The 16,919-nt window shown below is 42.8% G+C and overlaps 1 protein-coding gene across 1 annotated transcript in view; it reads right to left on the bottom strand.

Moving 5' to 3' along the window:
• Window positions 1–15,383, bottom strand: part of col27a1a (collagen, type XXVII, alpha 1a) — a 63,421-nt gene extending 48,038 nt beyond the window's left edge. Inside the window, exons 1-4 of the mRNA XM_070850684.1 lie at window positions 15,331–15,383; window positions 10,655–10,725; window positions 3,763–5,270; window positions 366–419 (exon numbers count right to left, since the gene is read on the bottom strand). Of these exons, the coding sequence (XP_070706785.1) occupies window positions 366–419; window positions 3,763–5,270; window positions 10,655–10,725; window positions 15,331–15,383 (1,686 nt within the window). The remainder of the gene's footprint in view (window positions 1–365; window positions 420–3,762; window positions 5,271–10,654; window positions 10,726–15,330) is intronic.
• Between the last annotated feature and the right edge of the window lie 1,536 nt (window positions 15,384–16,919).

The raw sequence follows: 16,919 nt of genomic DNA, 5'->3' as shown, positions 1-16,919 counted from the left end.
TGCGGGAGCCTGGTTTGGCAGGTTATTATTGTAACAGTAGAAAATGGTCCAGGACTTTGCCTTCTTGGCTGGAACACACAGATACAGTCCTCTCTGTCCTTGACTGTCTGTTTGTCTGTCTGTCACCTCTCTGCCAGGGGGGTTATTTACTGACTGTTTGTGTTTGAGCTTTCAGTCAACATGTACGTCAGCAGCAGCAGCACAAACACAAACACACATGCAGAGAAATCCCCCCTGTAAACCTAAATAAAGACACACTTATTGAAACTTGGGGTCAAACACTAGATAAAATCATGTCTGGAGGTTACAAATGGAAATGTGTTTGATGCGGTTGGAGGTGTTAGAGAGCACGCAAGGAGACTTACCCGAGGACCCCTCTTGCCTGGCTGGCCTGACTTTCCTGCAGGTCCTGGCGGTCCCTGGAGACAGACAGCATCCAGTCAGTGTTACATATTGACATATACCAAACAGATGATATTATTCAATACCTGAATCTCCTGCTATCGCACTCTATCAAAACCGCCAGGTCAATAGGACACTTTTATGTGTTTTCATTGGCTGCATGGTTAAAAATGACACCTTTTCCCTATGAAGTAATTCCATCTCAAGGTGACGAGAGTTCAGCCTTATCCATCAGGAAGTTCTGAGCCTGTGTGGCAGGAAACCGTAGAAACACTAGAAATAACAGATCATTTCCTGCGCCACTCAATGCCCCTGTGTGGCTTTATCAGCCTTGTGCTCTTTCGTTTTCTTTTAATGAAAAAAGAGGAAAAGGAAAAGTGAGGAAAAACAGAGAGCCTGTGGCTGCTGTGGCTAACAAGAGCTACCTATGGGAGTTTGGATCCTGATATAAATGTGTGTTAAAACCTCCATATGGTATTTTAAAATGTTTTCTTCACTGTCAATCCAGTACAGTATTTTACTATGTTGTTAAATTCGAAGCCTGAGATAACATAGATATGAAGATCTAGTAAAAAAGCAGCAGCATCTACTATAAAGCACTGTTATTGAAGTGTGAAAGTTGTACCATTTCTGCAGTTTCTTCATCTCAATTTTCACAAGGCTATGAACTTTAAGAGACAAAGCACAACTTCAAGAACAATTCCAACTACAAAACAACACCAACCTTCTCATGAGCACACAAACCTCTCAGTCTAAATGTTACTGTCATAGCCGCTACCTAGCGGGCTGTCTGCGATCTGGTTTGTGTCACTCTAAAAATGATAATTGGCCTCCTACCATCTCTACCAGGGCGACCTCCATGGTTGAGACCACCCCCATGGTTACAGGTGGTGTGCTCTGTGGTGGCCTAAGGACCTGTCAACATCGACACACACTCCTGTCCATCTTCACACTTCCACCCTTTGCTTTAGCCCCACTTCCTTACACTTGTTTGTTTGTTTGTTGCTTACTGCCTTTTCCTCTTTGCACCTGTCCACCTGAAACATATTTCTTTCTTTCTGATAGAATTTGTTTGTTGGCTGGGGTATAACAGTCTCAAGAAATTCCCACATTAGTAAGCATTTTCCAATCACCACATTTTAAACACAGCCTGATGGAAAAGGCAGTTTTCACTTTAGTTTAGACCGGCCCACCCTATGAGAAAGTTTGGCCATTATTTAAGCCAGCTGATAACTGAATATGATGGGCGGTTTGCATGTAAAATTAAACTGGATGCAGAAGCCCAGATATTAGAGAAACATTCAGTTAGATTTAAACTCACAACCAGTACAGCTCTGATAAAAATGAATCAGGATGAAACTACAACTCTTGCTTCCATCAATGGCATACAAATTGAGAAGATCTGAACAACATTCAGGTGTGCAGTGGAACACATCGCAAAGAACTGTTGCCATATCAGTGCCTGGATGTTTCTCCTGACAGCCAGAGTGCAGAATCTGCACGGTGGAAACACAAGTCCAAATCACGTTTCCATTGTGTCTTTCAGTAGAAGACTCAGAATACTTCAGGCAGCAAGGGGGATGAATGACAAAACTATTGGCTGAAACCTCAATGCATCCAATGCTTTTTATTGGCTTCTGAATGATTTCATATTTGTTGAAATGCATGTGTGTGTATAAGACTGTGCTGTGAGAGCCATGTCATGTGTGTTTATGAAATACAAACTATGTTGACAACAAAGCGTTACTGGGTTCATCTGGGATCTCCCAAGCCACTATATAGCAACACACACACACACACACACACACACATACACACTCACACACACTTTAGCAGGAGGCAACTGTTTAATCCCCAATATATTCTCAGACAAAACACGCATTTGTATAGACATGTAACATAAAGCCTTGAACACGTACACAGATTCTGAACACTCATGTGCCATAACTTGAGCAAATGCTACAGTTTTGCATTGATACTTTTGAATTTTCTATAACTGGACATTTAGGCAATGTTTTCTATTGAAAGCATTGCTCTCAGATCAGTGTAATTTACCATATATTTGACACTCAGTCATTCAGTAAATGACTTAATGAATTCCCTTAATCGTCCTTCTATAATCTCTTTTCTGTGGGAGATTATAGCATTGAGATTGTAGGTAGTGCTTTTCTAAATGGCAGTTATTTTGTCTCACTGTAATGACAGTGAGGTGGAAGCCAGTATAGATGTAAATCCTTAAAACCTTGATTCGCCTCACTCTGAAAGCAAATTACACACCACAGAGAATAAGCAGGGCACGCGTATCAAACACACAGGCCCTGCTAAATTATTATACAACAATGACTGAATCACAAAGGTAGCTTCAAACACAAACACATCCAAAATGTGCTGAGGAGGCATTGAGGTCTGATTCCTCACATTTGGGAGAGAGGAATCGTGTAGTCAATTGATACCAAACTATACCAAACAACCAAGACACAAGTCTGAACTCCGTATCTGCTACCAAGTGGTTAACAAAGTCATTTTCTTTGCTGTGTGGCCAAACACACAATCACACATGTCAGTGTGCATTTATTTTTTTATTTTTTGTTACGAAGCAGCAATAGTCGACCCACAAATAAAATAATGAAAAACAATGAAATTAAATTTGATCTCAAGTGGCCTAGCCTACCTTTGTGCCTGCATTGGGTAGCTGAATGATGGTGTTTACTGACTGCTTTGACCCTTGACCTAGCTTTGAAAGAGGGCCATGAGACCTCCAGAAGCCCTCTATGACAGAGGAATCTGGTGCAGAGACGGCAAGGCGTCAGACCTGACACGTCACACCCAGCCTGGAGGGTTCTGTGCACAGAAGACGAAGGAAAGGAAAAGTAGGATTTCTAACCTGTGTGGGAAAGGGGAGATAGCACCACATTAACCTACATATCTCTGTGGTCTCTTATTTCAAGCCCCAGAGCACTAGAATCAAACCTGGTCTTTCAGTGGTGACAAAGACCAGCACAGATTGGGATGTGTGGAGTGTATGGAGTGTACCTCACTCACTTTCACCACTTTACTAATGTAAACCATCAAACTCACCACCTACAAATGTCAGCACAAACAGCTGAGACATCAACGAACCTTTACTGCTGCAAAAACAGGGTGACTGCCAAGTCATTCACCAGAGCCAAATATGCATTTTATATTGCTAATGCTATGCTTCTATGTTCACCACCAGTCCATCAAGCACCTTACCACTCCAGCATATAATGACAGCTAGCCCCAGATCCAAGGCAAAGAAGAACGACTAATTTACCTTTGCTTGTGGCACACACACAGAAACTCACTCACTAACCAACACAACAGACCAGAGGTGCTTACCGATCTGCCTGGATCTCCTTTCTGTCCTTTAGGTCCAGCCAGCAGGGAGAACTGAGTAGGTGGCACCTCCCAGCTCTGGAAGCCATCAGTAGCAGGTGGTGTTACTGGGTTGTACGAAGGTCTGGTTGGTCGTGGTGTGACTGGAGCCTTGGTGGTTTTGGCTTGCTTTGTTGGTTTGATGACCTGTTTGGAGACTGGCTTGGAGGATTTAGCAGTTGTAGTCTTGGAGACTGTTGACTTTGACGGGTTGACTTTGGGCAGTGTTGGTTTAGAAGGGACTACTTTGACAAAGTTTGCCTTGGGTTTGGACGGAGTGGCTTTGGATGGTGTAACTTTAGGCTTCAGAGATGTTTTCTTGGCTGGTGGTTTCTTTGGGACTGCACCTTGGTCTGATAAGGCAGAGTCAGGCTTTGTCTTGGAGGGTTTGGTGGTGGTAGTGGCTGGAATAGTAGGTTTCTTCTTGTTGTCTGTTCCTGTATTTGTCTTTTTGGAGCGGTTATGAGGAGTGGGCTTTGGGGGAGTGGGTTTAAAGGGTTTCTGAATTGAAGCTTTAGGGGTGTAGGGTCTAGGGTTTGGTGGTTTTGTGGGGGGTACTCTTGTCCTGAGTGGTGCTGTGACAGTTTCAGTGCTGGCCTTGGGAGGTGGGGAGACCAAACCAAGCTGAACCGTGACTGGCATCACAGTTCCCAGCAGGGGTGTAGAAATGGTCCAAGGGCTGGGCTTTATTGTTTGGGTGGGGGCCACATATCTGACAGCAGAGGCAGCAGCAGCCACACTCTTGGCAAGGCTCAGCCTCACGGGCTTCCTGCCTGTTCCCAGGCCACCACGTTTAGGGGTAGCAGCGGTAGCTGTGATGTTTGTTTCTCGTGGTAGGATAGGCAACAAGGGAGGAAGGTTAGGCCTGTATGTGTCAGCTTCCCTGCACTGTTTCTTAATGTACCTGCAGTAGTTGTGAGCTGCCTGTGCAGAAGGGACCAGGTCAAATTGGCAGATTGCTCCTTCAAAGTGTGCTGAGGCTTGCTGCTGGCTCGTCCGTCCCAGCAGGAAGGAGCCCTGGAGCTCTGGAGCCAGTCCCTCCACACTGTCCCACCCAAAGTCTGCATGAACACTCTGCTCTCCGCAGGAGGCATATAGAGTCACTCTCTGTCCATTAATTCCCACCGCCAGTTGGTGCCACTGACCATCATGGGGCTCATAGGGCAGTGCCACCGAGGTGTTTGGTCCCGTGTGAAGAACCAGATTGCCCGGTGCAAGCTGTAGACCGAGAAGTAGCTTCCTGCGGCCTGAGAGCAGGGTGAAGAGGAAAGCACTGTTGACACGGTGTGAGCGCACACTCAGGACCAGTGCCAGGTTGGGCCAGATGGCCGCTGGGAAGACTGAGCCCAATGGAGATTCAATGTGTGCCCGCTGGTTGAGGATGATCCCTGATCTGAATGGAATGACCCCTGCTGGCACAGAGCGCGACGGCTTCTCTCCCTTGAGCCCCAACTTTTGGAGGATGTCCACATCTGGATAGAGGGGATAGTGGTGTTAGAGGTGTAAATAATCATGGCAGACTTGTTTATGAAGATTACACAGCAGTGCAGTTAGACAAAAGTGAAAATTGAAGCCTATTATTGCATGCTCTCTTACCTACCTAGCAAGTATATTTTAAGATTTATTTAAGTTTGAAGACTTATCCCTCTAATATTTACTGTTCTGTTGACCCTTGATCATATTCTTTTCCTATGTCATTATAAGTCTGATTTGTAATCTCACTATACAGAAATACTTAATGAACATTTCCTGTCTTAATACCATTTGGCACAGTGAAAAACAAAAATCGCAACATGCATAAATGCCAAGGGGAAGTTTAATATTGAAACAAATCAAACATTACAACAGGGCAATGGCAGGACACATGAGAGCAATGAGGCTCCCGTTACACATCTGGACTAATAAGAAATTAATGTTGTGTCCACAAACTATGCTGACCCTGAACCCAACACTCACCCATGCTAACTGGTGCAGCACGGGGGAAAATGAATGGAACTACTAGTGAAAATCAACGGAAATACTAGTCTCTGTTTTGTTGATGTGGTAACATTCACAGACATGGCCACTTGAGCAACATTACACACACATCATCAGCTTGAAGATATGGATGAGATGGGAACTCTTAGAATTATTAATAAGACATTTTGGACTCATTGTGAGAATTTGCTCTTTCTGAAACAAGAGAGGCTTGACAAAATATTTTAACTGTCTTTGACAGTGGCAGTTGGATTTACTACACTGGCTCATGAGCCAATTTTCCAATAACTTCCTGATCTTTGAGCCAACACAGAACATCAGTTCACAAAGTAATTGAGCTCAAATACTGCAGGGTGAAGAGATGGCAAAAAAGATGACTGTAGCAAAAAGCTAAATACAAAGAATAATAAACTCACAGGGTTCTGAGGCCACTGATCTGCTTCGTAAGGCAGTCTAGTGCTACTTCAGGCCAAAAGAAATGACTACATATAGGTACACACACATCATGAAACATGAGGCAGATGAAAGGGGAGTATGGAGCAGCCTTCAGGTCTGGTCAGTTCATGCTCTATGAGTGGGTAAATGCTGAAAAGAGGTGCAGTGGTGGCTTTTGTTTCAAATGTCAGTCGTTTGCTGCTCAAGCTTCTCCTCAACATGGCAAGTTGTGGCATCACTTTGACCATATGACTCTTGTAAAGCATAAAACAGTTTTAGGCACACAGCAGCAGCCCACAACAAATGACCTCAGAATGTAGCATGTTTATAACTATACAGGCCTGCTAATTCTTAAAGGAGCAGCCTGATGCGGCCATATTTTAACAGCTCATAAGGGTAGTAAAAATCATCTGAGGTTTTTAGAGCAAAACCAAACCACTGTGGCTTCACGTTTATGATCTTAATCTAATTTTGCCTTTCTGTCTTTGCTTGTTGAATTGTTTATTTTTTTTCTAGAAAGTGCCATGCTGTTATGCTATTTGAGGAGGCCAAATGAATGTCCTATAATGAATTTCTATATCCTTTTAATGATTTTATTTTGTCTTCATGGAGCTGAAAATAAGTGAAATATAAGCATGTCTTTAAATGAGAACTATTGACTTGATGCAATAGCTATTCATTCAATAATGATGCAGTTTGTGCCTTTTCTACTTAAAATCAAGTTACATAAATTCACTAGAATCTAATTCCCCATGTAACAGAGAAAAAACAATGGAAGAGATATATTTATTCCTTCATTCACCATTCACCCCTGTGGTCATGTGAGCAAGACAATACTGTGTCGTTAGTGTTCAGCCTGTGCTGATGGAAATATGACGGCTGCTGGAGGTAATTGTGAAGGGAGCTCAGTGGAGGCCAAAGCAGCCAGTACCAGGAACGCACAATCAGGCTAAAGGACCTAATCCTCTCTTTCAGCCAACGCACTCCCCTACAAGGGAAAAAGAGACTGTTGGATTCTGCATAAAGCTAACAATACGTATTTGTGAATTTTGAGGCACAAAGGGACAGAGTTCAGGTTCTAAATGTACATTTGGTGGCAAACTTATATAAGTTCCACACCAATTAGCACATCTGAGAGCTTGCTGTACTGTATGTTAAAGTATATGTGCTGGAATTGTTTGCTTCGCTGATATCAAGGAATGGCCTCTTCGGCTATAGGGGATTAATGAGCCAAAGGACGTCGGCATCATCAGACAGCCTCCCTTCTCCTCGCCTTCCTTCTCATCAATAGAGTCAGTTTGGAAATTCAAAACATGACCACAGTCACCACAAGTGAGTGCAGCATCTCCCGGCCTAGAGGCAGAACACAATTTCCAGCCTTTCAGCCAACTTTGACTCTCTGTTCAGTGTTTCAGTCTCAGTGGTCCCGGCGCTCATTCTTTATATGACCTGTGATCTCAGACCCAGGCCCCTCAACATCTTTATTGTCTCCGTGCTCACTCTGACCTGTGGTCATTGGGCCTTGTCTAATGGGGACATGTGTATAGAAGCTCTGCTTGTGAAAAGATAGAAAAGTGGGCAAGCAATGTTGATGAGATGACAGAAAGTGGGAAAGATGAGGGGAAAGACAGATGGGATGTCCTAACTGTTGCTGTACTGGTAAGCCATAGAAAGCAAGGACTTCAATGAGTTGCTTGTCTTTCTATAATACAAGGCTTGCTTCATTAGACTCCTGACAGGGAGGGCTTAGACTTTGGAAATATATAATTGCATGGAAAGTTTAAAAAAAAAAGTAATGAATGGGAATTTGATCCCCAGTAATACTGGTAGTTATCAAGGAATTAGTCCTGAGGGAGGAAGCAGTTCAGAACTCAAAAGTCTTTTGGTGAAAATGATACAAAAACAAAACGTCACTTAAACTAATATGTCTAAGAATTATTGAGTGCTTTTGATTCATACCAGGTTTTTACAAATTGTGAAAAAGCGTTGTACTCAGTCACAGCTAAAACAATCTTTTTTTTTTGCACAGTGTAAAGTGAGGCAAATGTAGACATGCCTTTTCTATATTGCCAGTTCTTTGTGGGTTTTCAGTGCTTCCCAATGAGGCTGTAAGACTTTCCCTTGCCTCAAAACACCAGGGCTTTACAAAATATTTTGATGAAACAAGACCTACATGGCGTACAGTGTATACCCATGCACACACTGAATTCTGCTCTCTGTGTGGTCTCTTCTGCAGTAAAGGACAACAAAACATGGCAGTGTGACAGGGGGTGCATTACATGTATCTGTTCTGTACATACACTCCTGTCTCCAAACTTTTTTATTTAAATACTATTTGTAACAGGGCACACATTAACCATGTGGTTTTAGATGTGCTGCATAGGGTATGGATGTGAACACACGATCACACACTCATACATACATACAGACAGACTTGTGTTTAACACATGGCTGGAGTTCATAGCCTTGCTCTGTGCCAAGCCACTCAACTAGGACAGAGAGAAAGTCCAAGGCTCTTCACTCTGTAATGTTATCCCTTGTAGAGGATGAAGTCACTGGTTCATTTGAACACACTCAAAAGATCTCCCCTTGGCTGGCCTACGCTATTCTACAGTGAGCTATTTATGATACCTCTGGGTGGAAAAATCATCCTCACAGCAACACATTGCAGGTATTCGTACAACACCGCATTTGGAATCTTTGGATCGATTATCGATTATTTAAATCAGGGACAAAACTTGGTAAAATGTTGAGCCCGGTGTCTGCCAAAGATCCTGAGACTGATCTTATGGTATCCACTGCTTCTTAACAGGCTGATCAGAAGAGGTTTTGGCCTGGCCTTGAGTTTTGATTATCCCTGATACCCAATGTGCTTGGTTGTGATAGTAATATTGAGAGCACAGTAACTGGGTTACAATGACGTTCCCATACAGACAGTTTCTTATCGTTCACCATTGTTGACCTTGACTGCAGAGGAAGCCACTGTCTAATGCAGGGAAAAGTGTATCAGTACAAAAACCATAGTCACACTGACTGACTGAGCTGTTTATCATTGCTTTGGGTTTAGGGATTTCTTCATTCACATAGTTCTTCTCATATACAGAGAGTAGTAAGTAGTCCAATTTATCTATGTCACTTTAAGAAAGGTATTTTTTATATTTGAAAATAATACGCACACAGCTTGGGCACAAATACCTGCTTCCAGACAAAACTACATCCAAACCCATTGTTACAGGTATGAACAATGGGTCTCCGGTCTCCAGTCCAGTTTCCAGTGACTGCGTTTCGTGCCTATTGAACTTTGCGCCCTATCAGTCTCAATCATACTAACTGGAGAAGAGAAGGGACTGATTCACTGGACTGTATCTCTAACTTTTCATCAGTGGAAACCGCTAAATAGTACAAAAAGTAGCTCAGATGATATAATGTTGCCATAGCCATCTTTACCTGCCCAATCAAATAAAAAGTAGAAAAGCATATGACAACTCTCAATCTGCCAGCTGTTAGTGAACAATGAAACACTGTTGTTTCAGTGTCCACTCACTATTTGCAGTATTACCTAACCTACCCTGCACCATATTAATTAAACCTGCAAAGATGAGTTTTTTTGGCCACTTGGGGGCAGCAGCAACTATTTGTGAATATCATCATGAACATGATGATGAAGTTTTCATAACCTTTTAAGCTGATATGACAAACTTGTTAGCAAATAGTTAATTAGTGCATCCAGCAGTTACAGCGCAACATTCTAGTTAATTTGTGATTTTTCTGGCCATCTCGTGAATGTTTCTTTTAACTCTGCTTTTGGTCTCCACCAACTCCTGAGAGAAATATCTGTCTCTTTAGCTGCTAAATGCTCCACTGTGTTCACCAGCTAGTCGCTATCTGTGTCTGTCTGCTGTTTGCTGCTGAGCAGGTAGTGCAAAGTGGGTTTCTTAGAACTTTTTAGCTTAAAACAGCTGCCCGCTGCAGCTGACAAGCAGAGAGCAGTGAGGGTGAAACACAAAGTTGCGGTTGCGGGCACAAACAATGAGCTGAACCTATAAAGCTCTGTACAGCTGAGGGAAGCTGCAGATTCAGGTGATAATCCCCTGTAGGATCATAACTACGAGCGACCCATTTCACATTGCTTTCACATTGCCATTTGTGGAGAGTCAATCTTCTCCATAACGGTCAACTTTGAATCCCTGATCTGATCACACCCTTGCTCATTCAGCTTACTCAACACTTGTCGTCATGACAACGGTTAGGCCAATTCACATAGCAATGTGTTTACGTGCTTGGGCAATGACCAAACAGGCAAAGAATAACTCTAAACTCCCCCCAGTGCTCCAGTAAGTTTCACAGTTTTTTCCACTGGTAAAATTTCACTGAAGAGAAAAGAGGTGAGAAAGTGAAGTGACTCAGTTGAGAGAAGTGGAGTGGACATTAAGTCATGTCTTACCTTCAGAGTGTACTTGTGTAAGTCCCAAGTAACAAGTACAATATAAAACTGTACAGAGCAATAGGGCTCTCCTGGGGGAAGAGAAGAGAAGACGTTAGAAACCTGCAGCAGTCACACAGAACTGATTCATACCATTGTTTAACTCTTAGAATAATTTAGTACCATTTTTAATAAGCTTTTCATCAGTTGTAACTAATGACTTTGACACATCAGTTAAATAATTCAAATTACTTAGGAGCCATTACATGGAACAAATTTACTGACTTTATAATAGGCCATCGATTTTGTCGGTATAGATCCTAATGAGTCATTAATTTAGGGTTTTCATCATCAAGACTGTAGTTGAAAATGTTAATAAGTTATCTATAAATATATCTCAGTCTAATTGTTCAAACAGTCCAACAAGTTGAACGGATTTTATCACAACCTGGCAACACAAAAGCTGTACTTTTTCATGTTTGAAACATCTACTCTATTAAGCATTAGTAAGGCATTTATTAAGTATTAATAAAACCCCTTTTTTTTGCCTTGTTACAATGTGGTACCAATAACTGATATTGCTTACATTTGGCCATCTTAAGGTATGCTTTAGAAACAAAACTGCTGTCGTAAGCTGCAATTTTTTGGCGATAGATCAAAATCATGAAATAAACACAGATTACAAAAGGATGTTTCATGAAAGAATCGTTAGGAATTCAGAATTAATCGGATAATAATATGCAATCATTGCTTTAACAAGACACCAAAACACAGATTCAAACCCATATGGTTTCCATTTGAGGTACTGATACCATGTGAATAACAAATGGGAAGTGGATGCTGCAAAAGCACTTACAACTCAGAGCAAAGAGGAGCACCTCTCTCCAAAACACACACACACGCACACACACACACACACACACACACACACACACAGCTTCAAGTTGTGGTTTGTAAGACTGAAATACTACAGTAGACTTATCCATCAACTCTCCTCCCAAAACCAACATGTGTATACACACACACACACACACACACACACACACACACAGAAAACAAAAACGAAATGCTCTCTCTAAACACCCTCACCACATCCAGGTGTGCGACATAGCTGAGGAGACTGATTGGCAAGTGGAGTGAGAGCTCAGCGGGGGACTGAGATCTGGTGACAGGCAGGGGAGCCACTGTTTACCACTGGAGGTCATCCAGACACACATGGTCACACACACAGATCGGAGGAGGAAATGTGTATAGCAGCTGTGGCTGAAGGGTTAGAGTGGAGCAGGCAGACGGGGGCATGGGCCAGCAGCTCCAAATATATAAATGTGGGAGAAACGGTAACTGTTGCGTAAGCATATTCATCACTCTGCACTATCACAGGCAAAGAAGTGTCTGTCTCTGTTTAGAAATACTCCTGCAAATAACGTCCAAGATAACCAGTATCTGCTTCCCTCATTGGTCTGAATGATTATAATCAGAGTGTGTGTACATATCTAAGTGCATGTGTGTGATGGTGTGCTAATGTGTGTGTTTTCGCCGTCTATGTCTGCCTCTCCCCCAGTTCCTAGTTGCTAATAAGGCTTCATCACAATCAGCCCCACACACAGCTGGCTGTGGTTACTCAGGATGCTTAAATTGTGTGTGTGTGTGTGTATGTGTGTGTGTGTGTGTGTGTGTGTGTCTGTGTCTCCCAGCTGGTTACAGTCTCATTCAGCGTCTTATCAGCTGAAGAGAGATCAGCTTTCTGAAAATGAGTCATAAATGCTGAGATTTTTAGTGCAGTAAAAAATGACTCTCAGGCTGTTTACATCTGTGCAAACTGGACCACGTTTCTTGGGGAAACTGCACTGTTATCTTTGGCTTTTCACACTGAAAACTCTCGGTAGCTTGTTTAGCTTTTCATTAGGTTTCTTTTGAAGTGAATGTGACAGGTTGGATTTTTCTTCTGCGGAGAAGTTGAAGGCGGTTGCACTGAGATGAATTTGTGTGCAGCGGACATTTAAATCAGTGGGGCTGACATCCATGCACTGACCCTGTCTGGTGTGCTTTTCACATTGCAACAGTGAGCTATGACATGACTCCCCTGGAGGTATCCTTGACAAAGCTGAGTGGACAAAAAGCAGGCCAGACGAACAAAACCTCCTATAAGTCATCTATCAAACCAGGCAGTCTAACTTGTATATTGTGCTGTAAGCCACTGAACTCACATTTCACACTCACATTACAGACACGGCTTTGTAATTCTGATATATCTCTATTCTGATCTTAACTGTGCACACCTTTACAATCAAAAAGCCAAGTCATTTAATGGAAAAAGGTAGACAGACAGATACACAGTGATCAAAGCAGTGTGACTGAGCAATAAACTGATGGATAGAGTGAGTCAGACTGTCTGAATGTTGGTTACGGTGTTTGCAAAATGTGGTAAAGATATTCAGTCACTGCAGCTGACAGAGATATATGGTTCAATCTGCAGATGAAAACTCTCAGACATGTTTTACACTTCCTCAGAGCAGATTTTCTATTTACTTGCTGAATTTTCTGGCATCATAGTCGTCTTTCCCTAAACCCGCACTGCTGATGTCTAAACTCTGATTCTAACCTCTCGATCCCCAAAACCACCAGCCCCTCTTCACACCTCTCTCTCTCTCTCACACACACACACACACACACACACACACACACACTCAAACAGCAGCCCGTCTGCAGGCCAGAAACAAGTCAAAGGTTGAGAAAAGACACACTGAGAAGCCAGGACAGTTTCCGTTTCTTTTTACAAGTTTGGACTGCTCAATGATTCCCTGAAAGGATTTCCCAAAGGCGATCCTGCCTATCACACACACACACACACACACACACACACACACACACACACACACACACACACACACAGTGGAAAATTCCTGAGGATGAGCTGACAAAGGGCTGATGAGAAAGAAAGGATAACTAACATCTTTTAAGACCAGTGTTATACTTGCATGTCCATCATCTGTCCTCTCTGCAATTATTTACTTCCTGACCAATTTCTATTCATCAAATGATCTACAAACGTCTTGTCCATACTATTATCATTCTGTCTAAGAGCAGATGAAACATAAAAAGCATGTGTCTCATTGTGATAACATGGCTCTGTTTGGATTTAGTGGCAATTGAAACAAATTACACAAGTCAGAGTTAGAGTGGTTCACTAAGAAAGTGTCTGTGTGGGAATTTATTTCATGCATGCAATCAAACTCTATGGGTTTTTTTTGTCAGTGTAGACATTATAGGAATATATCAATACATTTCCCAAAGATGAGTGCATGTGGACAGCCAGGAGTGAGGCATGCAGGGCGACACCGTGTGGACATGTGGGGAAAGATGCTCCCTGCAGCTGACACCTCTCAGGTCTTCACCAAATCGCAGTCCATGCACATATTAATTTAATGATGTAGTTGCGCCAGTGTTGGGAGGATAGGAACCTACAAGGGCCATGTTGTTATTTTTTCTTAACACATGACAGTTTCTGCCAAGCGTCCGGGCACAAAAAAAAAAGCTGATACCATTTGGCCAACTTTTAATGAAAAACCAGATGACGGTGGGTCAAATCTTCCCTGCATCCCCTCTATCCATTAGCCACTATCCGTCCACTGATCCATTAACCAAACCAGATGTTCACTGCGCAATAAAACCAAATTTAAAGTAAGAATGACGCAAGCGTGTGTAAATGAATGAATGCATAAATGAATGAATGCATGACTTTTCAGCTTGAATTGTACAACAGCTGGCTGCAGCGTGTACGTCCGTAAAAAACTCTGCAGCCAAGTCGAGTCCACATATTTCTATCCATTTACTACAATAGCCTATGTGTTTTTTTCACTGCCTGTGAAAATGCACCCTGTAAACACCTATATAAAACAGCTGCATTTCATGTCACGTCAATGAATTGATTCGTGGGTGTTTTTCAAACTATTGCAAAAGCCGGGGTCTTCGTTAACCAACTGTGAGAGCAATTTCTTTTAAGTATGCTGTCCACCTTGTGTCTAACTACCCTGCGTAAATGCAGCTGCGGACGCTGAAGGAGAAACATGGAAAGCATCCTCACAAAATGTAGCAAACGCTCCACTGGAAGCTGAAGAGCCACTCGTGAAACTTTATGGGTCTGAATAATTTCCTGTTTTGTTTGCAAGATCAGATGAGTCAGTAAAGTAAACACTTAAGTAAAAGTCCTTGCATGCACCCACTGTATATTGGCCACAAATCCCCCTTGCAAGCACTGTATTTCTTGGAGCAACCACAGTCTGTGTTGCACTAAAGTAGCCTGCACAGAGAAGAGAGGATACTGAGTGTTGCCCATTTAAATGCTTACTAATAAAAAATTTTTGTACAGTTTAATGAAAATTAAAATAGAAATGCACAGGGGGAACAAGCACTTGGGCAGATTGACTCTTAAAAAGTTATGGTGCATGTCAAGTAAGTGACACCCATGGTCCAAACAGACCTCAAACAGAGTCTCAGTGGTCCCCAGTGGACCCCACTCCTGCGTGGAGAGCTGGACCACAGCCAGCCGGCACATCACAGGTACGCACATGGAGGCAACAGTTCCTTAAATTGTAGCTCAGTCTCCGCCAGTGATCTCTCTCCCCTCAGCTCCATCCAACATCCTCTCACCAGAGCGCACAGACGCATCAGAATAAAATAACATGAATGATACTCACTTTGTGTCTAGATGAGAGGTTCTGCAATCTCTCCTTCGGGTGCCTAAATTCATTTGTATTCATTTGTCCTGGCAGTCAAAAACCTGACCGTTAATCACAGCGTGACTCCTTTGCAAAGGGGAAGAGGACACCGGTCGCCGTTTTACACATTTGACAAGCTTGAGATGAAGTTCCAGAGGGAAAAACTCATGATGATTTGCCTGTCAAGCCCGACATAAATTCCTTCTGGCAGGCTGGTTTGACAGAGAGTTTTCCTGTGCGATTGTCTGTCGATATTCCCCTGTGTTTCATTCATTTATGCCGATCCAGATTGAGGGACGCGCAGCCGGAGAGAAAGCTGGGTTCTTTTGGAGGGGGGTTACGGAGTCAGGAGCGTCGGACTCATCCCTTTCCTTTTTAAATAGGCTTTGTGTGGGTAAAGCGATGGCAAATGCACCGCTCAGCCAGGTGTCAAGTTACAAACCCAGCGGTTGTATCGAGCAACTACACGCCTTCTCCAGGGGGTGGCCACACGGATCTCAGCCAAAGCCCCATGCGCCGGTCAACCATATGAATGAACCACGGTGACACACGGTGGGCAGCGCCTCACAGACGGAAACAGCCAAACAGAGACGCCCACAGCTACTCCAGAGACTCACCTTTATGTATAAACATCACTATCTCTCAGTGCGTGGAGTCATTTGGGTGATTGCAAATAATCCATGATAGCCTTGACACTTAAGGTAAACTTAAGTGTAAGGTTAAACTTGAGTGTAAGTGTGTCTCATCTCCCCTTGGAGCAAATAAAGAAACAAAAGGGGAGTTGGTGTCTAAGATGCTCACATTAGTCATCTTCTGGAGAGTTATATTTTCACACATAGTCATAATGTGGTGTGAATATTGTGTCAGATCTCAAGAAGGTTCATGCAGATGTTTTGCAATATTTCCCTGTGTGAGATATCAGTGTTGACACCAGTCTTGCCCATTGTGTTAATGGAGACACTGCAAGGGAGCAGCACCTGGATCAGCTCCCATTACCTTAAGAGGGGTCATGGCCTGGTGCAGGGTAAGGCCCACTAAAGACCTCCACATAGCCACAGGAGCCAGTAATTACCACCTGACATCTGTTTTAGAAGTTTCATGTATGTGTTTGCTTAACATGGTGATAGACAGTTTCTTGAGTTAACATTACAGATGAAAACCTTTCACTGCAAGGTCTATACAATAACGGAAATATTGTTTCTCCAGGCAGATATTGCTGTTGAATTTCTTAAATGTAATTTTTCTGTGCTGTGAGCACCACAAACAAATTTGCGTTCACCTCTATCATGTTAGGGGTGGAGGCAGCAATCTTAGAGACAAAAATCTGAACACCTGGGCAAGTCAAACTAAGACTATTTGCATGGCTAGATGACACCAATGAGAAAAATGAGAAAATATGTGGTTTTTGTGATTTAAGTGCAGTTAACAGATCGTTTAATTTACAGGGCAAATGAACCAACAATACAAACAACTCCCACATCAGCTAAACCACTTGCCTCTGGCATCCCTTAGAAAAACATAACTACTGGGGCCTGAGCCCATCATCTATTTTCTAAATAAGAACTGAT

Source organism: Pempheris klunzingeri, chromosome 19, assembly GCF_042242105.1.
Source record: "Pempheris klunzingeri isolate RE-2024b chromosome 19, fPemKlu1.hap1, whole genome shotgun sequence".
NCBI classification, from domain to species: Eukaryota; Metazoa; Chordata; class Actinopteri; order Acropomatiformes; family Pempheridae; genus Pempheris; species Pempheris klunzingeri.
This window is presented reverse-complemented; position numbering and strand designations above follow the sequence as displayed.